At 45.0% G+C, this 9,582-nt stretch overlaps 1 protein-coding gene and 1 pseudogene across 1 annotated transcript in view; one reads left to right on the plus strand and one right to left on the minus strand.

The window, feature by feature from the left end:
- The window catches only part of TANGO6 (transport and golgi organization 6 homolog), a 264,770-nt gene that overhangs the window by 203,036 nt on the left and 52,152 nt on the right, over window positions 1–9,582 (plus strand). The window contains exon 16 of the mRNA XM_025371435.1: window positions 862–1,013. Within this exon, the coding sequence (XP_025227220.1) occupies window positions 862–1,013 (152 nt within the window). The remainder of the gene's footprint in view (window positions 1–861; window positions 1,014–9,582) is intronic.
- LOC112614730 lies at window positions 3,874–4,718 on the minus strand (annotated as a pseudogene).

A 9,582-nucleotide genomic window follows, 5' to 3' on the forward strand; every position in this document is an offset into this window, starting at 1 on the left:
TTTATTTTTTTTTTTTTTTTTTTGAGACGGAGTCTCGCTCTGTCGCCCAGGCGGGAGTGCAGTGGCCGGATCTCAGCTCACTGCAAGCTCCGCCTCCCGGGTTTACGCCATTCTCCTGCCTCAGCCTCCCAAGTAACTGGGACTACAGGCGCCCGCCATCTCGCCCGGCTAGTTTTTTGTATTTTTTAGTAGAGACGGGGTTTCACCGTGTTCGCCAGGATGGTCTCGATCTTCTGACCTCGTGATCCACCCGTCTCGGCCTCCCAAAGTGCTGGGATTACAGGCTTGAGCCACCGCGCCCGGCCTATATGTAGACTTTTGAGAATAAAATTGAGATTCTACATGCTTTTTCACAAAACCATGCATCATGAATATTTTTCGTAACATGAAATATTCTTCCGGAGCACGATTTTTAATGGTTATGCAAGTATTTAAAAAGAATAAGACACTGGCCACATACATTGACTCACTCCTGTAATCCTAGCACTTTGGGAGGCCAAGGCAGATGGATTGCTTGAGCCCAGGAGTTCAAGACCAGCCTGGGCAACATGGGGAAACCCCATTTCTACAAAAAATACAAAAATTAGCTGGGCATGGTGGCATGTACCTGTAGTCCCAGCTACTTGGGAGACTGAGATGAGAGAATCACCAGAGCCTGGGAGGTCAAGGCTGCAGTGAGCTGTGATCATGCCACTGCACTCCAGTCTGGGTGACACAGCAAGACCCTGTCTCAAAAAAAAATAAAAACAAAAATAAAAAAAATAAGACATCATGCAGTGAACCACGGAAATATCATTCTTCCTTTTTTGAGAAGTTGAAATTTTGTTTTAAGGGGTTTTGATTTCTTCCTTTTTCCTATAGGAGACATGGTCTCAAAGTACCGAGAACCTTTGATCCACACCTTCCTGAGGGGAGTGAGAGATCCCGACGGTGCTCACAGGGCCAGCAGCTTGGCCAACCTTGGGGAGCTGTGCCAAAGGCTGGACTTTCTGCTGGGCTCCGTGGTCCATGAGGTACTGTATTTTGATTCCTTTTTCTAAAACTTGTTTTCACTTGGACCTATGATGCGTCTAGAGATTGGGAGTCAGGAGACCTGGGCTCTTTTTGCAGATCTGCCACTGCCTCCCTGTGAGACAGGGCAAGTGAGTCTTTGAACTCCCCAAAGCTTCATCTGTCCCACATGTATATTGAAAGTTATGTTAGTAAGGGCTGGGCATGGTGGCTTGCACCTGTAATCCCAGCACTTTGGGAGGCCGAGGCGGGTGGATTGCTTGAGGCCAGGAGTCTGAAACCAGCCTGGTCAACATGGCATAACCCTATCTCTACTAAAAATACAAAAATCAGCCAGGCATGGTGGTACATGCCTATAATCCCGGCTACTCAGGAGGCTGAGGCAGGAGAATCCCTTGAATCCGGGAGGCATAGGTTGCAGTAAGCCAGGAACACACCACTGCACTCCAGCCTGGGCAACAGAGCGAGATTCTGTCTCAAAAAAACAAAAACAAAAAATTATGTTAGTAAGAATTTCATAGTTATAGCTGAGAGGAAGTCATCTTAACCTGCCTTAAGCAATAAAAGATGATTTATCATAGAGAGTCTGATGTAACTAACAGAATTGGAGAAACCTTTAGGAAAAGTAGATAGAGCTTTACCCTGAGTCTCTGGGACATCTGTGAGTGTTATCTCCACTCACAGAAAAATCTCGGGCAAATACTCTAATTGACCCTCTTTGGCCAAGGCACCGTGTATTCAGGGGGATGGTGTTGTTTACCAAAAAAACCACTTAAGTTCCATATTTTGCTTAGCATTTCATACCCAGTGCCTGCCTGGTATGTAGTAGGCAGTCAGTAAATTATTGAAAAGATGAATGGTGAACCATCAGAATGATAACCATGCAAGGTATTGGGACCAGAAGCTCTTCTGGTTTTAGAGTTTATTATTATTATTATTATTATTATTATTTTTTTGAAACTGAGTTTCGCTCTGTCACCCAGGCTGGAGTGCAGTGGTGCAATCTTGGCTCACTGCAACCTCTGCCTCCTGGATTCAAATGATTCTCCTGCCTCACTCTCCCATGTAGCTGGGACCATGTGCCACCACACCTGGCAAATTTTTGTATTTTTAGTATAGACAGGGTTTCACCGTGTTGGCCAGGCTGGTCTTGAACTCATGACCTCAGGCGATCCACCTGCCTCGGCCTCCCAAAGTGTTAGGATTACAGGCATGAGCCACCACACCTGAACTCAGGGTTTATTAATTAATGAAATGTGCATCTTGCCCCTGGCCTCTTTGAGTGTCTTTCTCTAGCCTCTTTTTTTGTTTGTTGGTTTTTTGTTTGTTTGTTTGTTTGTTTTGAGACGGAGTCTCGCTCTGTAGCCCAGGCTGGAGTGCAGTGGCACGTTCTCGGCTCCCAGTTCAAGCAATTCTCCTGCCTCAGCCTCCGGAGTAGCTGGGATTACAGGTGCACGCCACCATGCCCAGCTAATTTTTGTATTTTTAGAAGAGACTTTGTGATCTGCTCGCCTCAGCCTCCCAAAGTGCTGAGATTGCAGGTGTGAGCCACCACTCCTGGTCCCTCTAGCCTCTTAAGTTGTACCTTTACCCTGTATTTATGTACTTATCATTGTATCAGTGTATATCTTGAGTATCTGCTGTGTGTACCTACTCTGCTGTTTAGAGATGATGATAGACAGAAAAAGACTAGTTAACATGTGGCCAGGAGTCTTTACTACCAATGTACATGACCATCTTAAGTTTTTAAAAGAAGAAGATGCCTTATAAATTATAAATAAGTGAAATACAATTTAAATTCTCTTTTTCTTTTTTTTTTCAAATGGAGTCTTTAATTCTGTCGCCCAGGCTGGAGTGCAGTGGTGGAATCTTGGCACACTACAACCTCCACCTTCCAGCAACCTCCACCTTCCAGGTTCAAGCGATTCTCCCACATTAGCCTCTTGAGTAGCTAGGATTACAGGCATGCACCACCACGCCTGGTTAGTTTTTGTATGTTTAGTAGAGACAGTGTTTCACCATGTTGGCCAGGCTGGTCTTGAATTCCTAGACTCAAGTGATCCTCCTGCCTCAGCCTCCCAAAGTGCTGGGTGGTGTCGGATTTTTCTTCTTAGTCACTTTGCAAGCCAGGGACCTCTGGCTGGGAATGCCCCACCCTGGCTTCACTTGGCTATGCTGGTGTGCCCCAGCTCACCTGTGTTATAGCTTGTACCACATTCAGGGTTCCCAAGCTCTTGTACCGCACCCAAGAAAAATGAGGATACACTGAACATTGAAGGGTGAGGAGGGTGGAGAAGAATTTTATTGAGCGATGAAATGACTCTCAGCAGAGAAGGGAGCTGGAGAGTGGATGTGAAGGGCAGGTTGTCTTCCCCAAAATCAAGTTGTCTCTTCCCTGAAGTCAACCCATTTCCTCCTCTACTGACTGAGTCTGGGGTCTTCATAGGCACATGACGCATGCTGATTGGTTTGTGAGTATGCAAAAAAGGTTAAAACAAGGCACCTCTCAAAGGTGGGCCTGACAGTATAGAAAACCAGTTAGGAAATGGTAGGTGTATGTAAAATAGGTGAAGGGTGGGCACTAATTAGAGGAAAATGTGCCAAACAGGAAGACAAGTTTTCAATTCAGTCTGAGAATTTAACTTGTAGCTTAGCTTTTGGGCTTTAAACTGTCTTCAGCTTGGAGGTGGGGTTGCACTGGGCACCTGCCCCTATCCGCCTAGGTGTCTGGCTGCCACCTGTAGATATCACTGGGATTACAGGCATGAGCCATTGCACCTGCCTTTTTTTTTTTTTTAATCTTTAAGCAAAAACTCTTTAAGACCAGGTATGATTTCTCATTTTCTATTCTTGGCATAAATTTTAATTCTTTCTAGTGGAACCAAAACCTCCTGAACCCCTTTCAGTGTCATCCAAATCTTAAACTTCTTCTATTTCTGGTTAAAAAAATTTAGTTCACAAATGAGCTATGCAATTTGATGACCTTTTTTGACTTCAAACTTTTCTTTTTCTTTTTCTTTTCTTTTTTTTTTTTTTTTTTTTTTTGACACATTGTTTCACTCTGTTGCCCAGGCTGGAGTACAGTGGCACGATCTCAGCTCACTGCAACCTCTGCCTCCCGGGTTCAAGTAATCCTCTTGCCTCAGCCTCCCAAGTAGCTGGGATTACAGGCACCCGTAACCACACTCGGCCAATTTTTGTATTTTTAATAGAGACAGGGTTTCACCATGTTGGCCAGGCTGGTCTCAAACTCCTGACCTCAAGTGATCCACCCACCTCAGCCTCCCAAAGTGCTGGGATTACAGGCTTGAGCCACCACGCCCCACCAACTTCAAACTTTTTTTTGCCAAAATTAAATAGTACACGATCAACATGTACACTATAATCTTTCTCTCTGACACCAGTTCCTACATCTAGAAAGTGTTTTGCAGCCAAACCAGACCATGGAGCCACTCTTCCATAACACCCAGAAGGAAGGGCTGTCTGAGTGTCCATTTTCACAAGAGCTTTCTCTGTAGGTGGTATTGTATCATCATAGGTCCTGTACAGGTCATAGCTCGCAACCTGCATGGACCCCCGGGTTGAGGCCATGGGGTGTTCAGAGAGCCAGACAAAGCAAGCTGCGTGCTGCCTTCCTCTGTAGGCCAGGCCTGCTAGCTGGGGGAAATGGCAAGTGTCTTATCAAAGCAGGGCATGGCAGAGCGAGAAGGTGAGTAGAAGGGAGGATCACATCTGTTTGTTTGTTTGTTTACAGTGGTGGAATCTTGGCACACTGCAACCTCCACCTTCCAGCAACCTCCACCTTCCAGGTTCAAGCGATTCTCCCACATTAGCCTCTTAAGTAGCTAGGATTACAGGCATGCGCCACCACGCCTGGTTAATTTTTGTATGTTTAGTAGAGACAGTGTTTCACCATGTTGGCCAGGCTGGTCTTGAATTCCTAGACTCAAGACTCAAGTGATCCTCCTGCCTCAGCCTCCCAAAGTGCTGGTGGTGTCGGATTTTTCTTCTTAGTCACTTTGCAAGCCAGGGACCTCTGGCTGGGAATGCCCCATCCTGGCCTCACTTGGCTATGCTGGCGTGCCCCAGCTCACCTGTGTTAGCTTGTACCACATTCAGGGTTCCCAAGCTCTTGTACCGCACCCAAGGAAAATGAGGATACACTGGATATTGAAGGGTGAGGAGTCTTCATTGTGATGGAGTCTTGCTTCAATTGTGATGGAGTCTTGCTCCGTCACCTGAGTTGGAGTGCAGTTGTGTGATCTTGACTCACTGCAGCCTCCGCCTCCCAGGTTTCAGGAGTGAGAGGATCAAATCTTAAGAAGGACCTATTGAGGGGGAATTTTCCTTTTTCCTTTTTTTTTTTTTTTCTTGAGATGGAGTCTCACTTTGCTCCCCAGCTGTAGTACAGTGGTGTAATCTCGGCTCACTGCAACCTCCACCTCCTGCATTCAAGCGATTCCCCTGTCTTAGCCTCCTGAGTAGCTGGGATTACAGGTGTGAGCCACCATGCCCGGCTAATTTTTGTATTTTTGGTGGAGATGGGATTTCGCCATGTTGGCCAGCTGGTCTCGAACTCCTGACCTCAAGTGATCCGCGTGCCTCAGCCTCCCAAAGTGCTGGGATTACAGGCATGAGCCACTGTGCCCAGGCCTGAGAGGGAATTTTTTTCAATGTTTGGCAGTTGTGTCATATCAATAAGCAGAGAACCCCACTCACAGATGTATGTATACACTTGAATTTATGGTATTTCCTGATTCTTGAGCTTCATATATTTTGCTTTATTTGGTTATAAGGGCTACTCTTTTCATTAAATTTCAACCTAGAATTTTCAGAAAAGTTACATATATATCAGTTATTTCCTTCCCTTTTACTGTTCTCTGAGGGATCACCAGGGATATCCCATTCCTCGGTTTTTGTATCTTCTTTTAATAACTTAGAAACAACAACATTAAGTACCTACTTAAAACCCAAGTGCTCTAATATATGTGAACCATTAGGCATCTCATCCTGTTTTAGATGGACTTAGCAAATCTCTTGTTCTTTAGTGTTATTAACTTGTAACACTTAAGAGAAGGCTTTTATGGGTCTATTTGGTTATATTGTCTGACGGTTTCAGACTACTGTAACTTTTCTGGGTCAGATACTGAAATGATTCCCACATTTTTTTTCTCTGTTTTCTTGGTCTCTTCACATAACCCAAACCAAACTGAACTGTAAACTGTGTACTAAAACAAGTTACTGGTCCATCATCTGAACCAAACCCAATTTTTTTTTTTTTTTGAGATGAATTCTTGCTCTGTTACCCAGACTGGAGTACAATGGTGTGATCTCAGCTCACTGCAACCTCCGCCTCCCGGGTTAAAGCAATTCTCCTGCTATAGCCTCCCAAGTAGCTGGGATTACAGGTGACTGCCACCACACCCAACTAATATTTGTAATTTTTTTTTCTTTCTTTCTTTCTTTTTTTTTTTTTTTTTGAAACGGAGTCTTCCTCTGTCGCCCAGGCTGGAGTGCAGTGGCACGATCTCTACTCACTGCAACCTCCAGCCCCCGGGTTCAAGCAATACTCCTGCCTCAGCCTCCCGAGTAGCTGGGATTATAGGCACCTGCTACCACGCCTGGATAATTTCTGTATTTTTGGTAGAGATGGGGTTTTACCATGTTGGCTAGGATGGTCTTGAACTTCTGACCTCAGGTGATCCATCTGATTCAGGCCTCCCAAAGTGTTGGAATTATAGGCATGAGCCACCGCACCCGGCCCTCCAAATATTATTATTTTTAAATAATGGCTTTACTGAGATACACTTCACACACTATACAAGTTATCCATTTAAAGTGTACAATTCAGGCCAGGTGCAGAGGCTCACGCCTATAATTTCAGCACTTTGGGAGGCCAAGGCAGGCAGATCACCTGAGGTCAGGAGTTCAAGACCAGCCTGGCCAACATGGTGAAACCCCCTCTCTACCAAAAGTACAAAATTAATTAGCCAGGCGTGGTGGCACATCCCTGTAATCTCAGCTACTTAGGAGGCTGTGGCAGGAGAATCGCTTGAATATGGGAGGTAGAGGTTGCAGTGAGCTAAAATTGCACCACTACACTGTAGTCTGGATGACAGAGCAAGACTTTGTCTCAAAAGAAAATAAAAATGAAGTGTACAACTCAATGGTTTTTAGTACATTCAGAGTTGTTGGTACAATCACACACACTTTGTTTTTTTTTTTAGAGATGGGGTCTTGCTATGTTGTCCAGGTTGGTCTCGAACTCCTGGGCTGAAGTGATCCACCTGCCTCAGCCTTCTGAGTAGCTGGAACTATTGGCACACACCACCATGCCCAGTTAAAAAAAAAATTAACATAGCCATGCATTTCAGAAAAGTTATCTGCAGATCTCCAAGTGGACCAGCTGAGACTTGATGGGATCTATATGTTTTGTAAAACTAATGAACCTGAACAATACCTGAATATCATGACCTCTGAACTCAAACATTGAGACTGTATTTATTTTTGAATCCCTAGACTGTTCTCTTTCTCTCTCCTAAGGAAATTGTAGCATGCTAGCAGCATATGATTTACTATCCACAGTGTTAGAGAAATTTCTTGGTTTTGGTTGATTAGGAAGATTAAGCTAAAGCAGATTTTGTAACATTCAAGAAACATCATCTGTCAGGAGACCCACCCGACCTATTGAAAGATAACGAAACTGCCAGGTACACTTGGAAATGGGAATGAATGAGAGCCCAGCTACACCATCTGTTTAACTGCATTCACTTGAACAAATGACTTTGAGTTCAGTTTCTTGATCTAGAAAATGGGATTAAAATACCTGCAATGCAAGATTGTTACAAGATTGTTACAAGACATATATGTTTGACATAACGATTTATTCAACAATTTGTATTGAGTGCCTACTACATGCCAAGCAGTATTCTGACACTTAAGACACATCACTCTTCAAACTAGACAGTGATTCCCATCTTCATGGAGCTTCTATTCTAGAGAGAGTAGACAGGTAATAAATGCTATATATAATCAGTAAGTAAAGTATCTAGTATATTACACCATGACAAGTGCTATGGAAAAAAAAAAAAGTAGGAGAAGGGAAACTGATGAGGATTGTAGTCTTAGGTGGTGGGGCGGCTGCAGTGCTCAACAGGGTATCAGGTGAGTCTCACTGAGAAGGTGCCATTCTAGTAAAGACATTTTATTTTTCTATATTAAGATTTTTCTTAAGGATCATCTTGGTCATTTGAAGGGGGCTGATGATGACAGTGATAAGGATGAGCATTAAGGAAATAAGAACAACAGGCCGGGTGTGGTGGCTCACACCTATAATCCCAGGACTTTGGGAGGCCAAAGTGGGTGGATCACCTAAGGTCAAGAGTTCAAGACCAGCCTGGCCAGCATGGTGAAACCCCATCTCTACTAACAATACAAAAATTAGCCGAGAGTGTTGGCAAGCACCTGTAATCTCAGCTACTCAGGAGGCTGAGGCAGGAGAATCACTTGAACCTGGGAGGCAGAGATTGCAGTGAGCCAAGATCACGTCACTGTACCCCAGCCTGGATGACAGAGCAAGACTCCATCTCAAAAAAAAAAAGGAAATAAGAAGAGCAGAGTGACCAGTGTCCTTCAGATGTCCCCAGCCGTATGTTTTCAAAACAACTGCCGTGTTAGGGGCTGAGGATACAAAACCCTGTCAGATACCACCTTGCCTTCTGGGCGTGGGGAATATGGCAGACACAGACATCAGTGATTACAATTATAGTCCACTGGGATCGATGCTATGGGAGCACCTTTGAGGAGTCCCTTGGTCAGGTTCGGGTATTGGCAAAGATGTCCTGGAGGAAGAAATCCTTGGAGCTGAATCCAGAGAACAAGTAGAAATTAGGTAAAAAAAAAAAGTCAGGGATGAGCATTTCAGCAGAGGGAGCAGCTGTGCAAAGGGCGTGAGATGGCCTGACATGTTTAGGAAGGTTCCAAATGCTGGAGTGAAGGGGCGGGGGGTTAGTTTAACTGCGTTCACTTGAACAAATGCAGAAGCTGAGGCAAGACAGCGCAGGTAGGGGCCACATCATGAAAGGCCTTGTTACTTTATGGCTTCCTGGCTCACAGCAAGAATCAAGCCTTGTTTCCAAGGGCTAAACAGTAAGCATTGCTTGTTTAGCCTTTGGAAATGAAGTGCAAATAGGTAGTAGGTTGTTTGCCTACCATGGGTGCTGACACAAAGAAAAGCACTGTTTTCCTTTATGTTTCTTTTTTTTTTTTTTTTTTTTTTTTTTTTTGAGACTGAGTCTGGCTCTGTCGCCCAGGCTGGAGTGCGGTGGCCGGATCTCAGCTCACTGCAAGCTCCGCCTCCCGGGTTCACGCCATTCTCCTGCCTCAGCCTCCCGAGTAGCTGGGACCACAGGCGCCCGCCACTTCGCCCGGCTAGTTTTTGTATTTTTTAGTAGAGACGGGGTTTCACCGTGTTAGCCAGGATGGTCTCGATCTCCTGACCTCGTGATCCGCCCGTCTCGGCCTCCCAAAGTGCTGGGATTACAGGCTTGAGCCACCGCGCCCGGCCCTGAC

This window comes from Theropithecus gelada, chromosome 20 (genome assembly GCF_003255815.1).
Source record: "Theropithecus gelada isolate Dixy chromosome 20, Tgel_1.0, whole genome shotgun sequence".
Taxonomy (NCBI): Eukaryota; Metazoa; Chordata; class Mammalia; order Primates; family Cercopithecidae; genus Theropithecus; species Theropithecus gelada.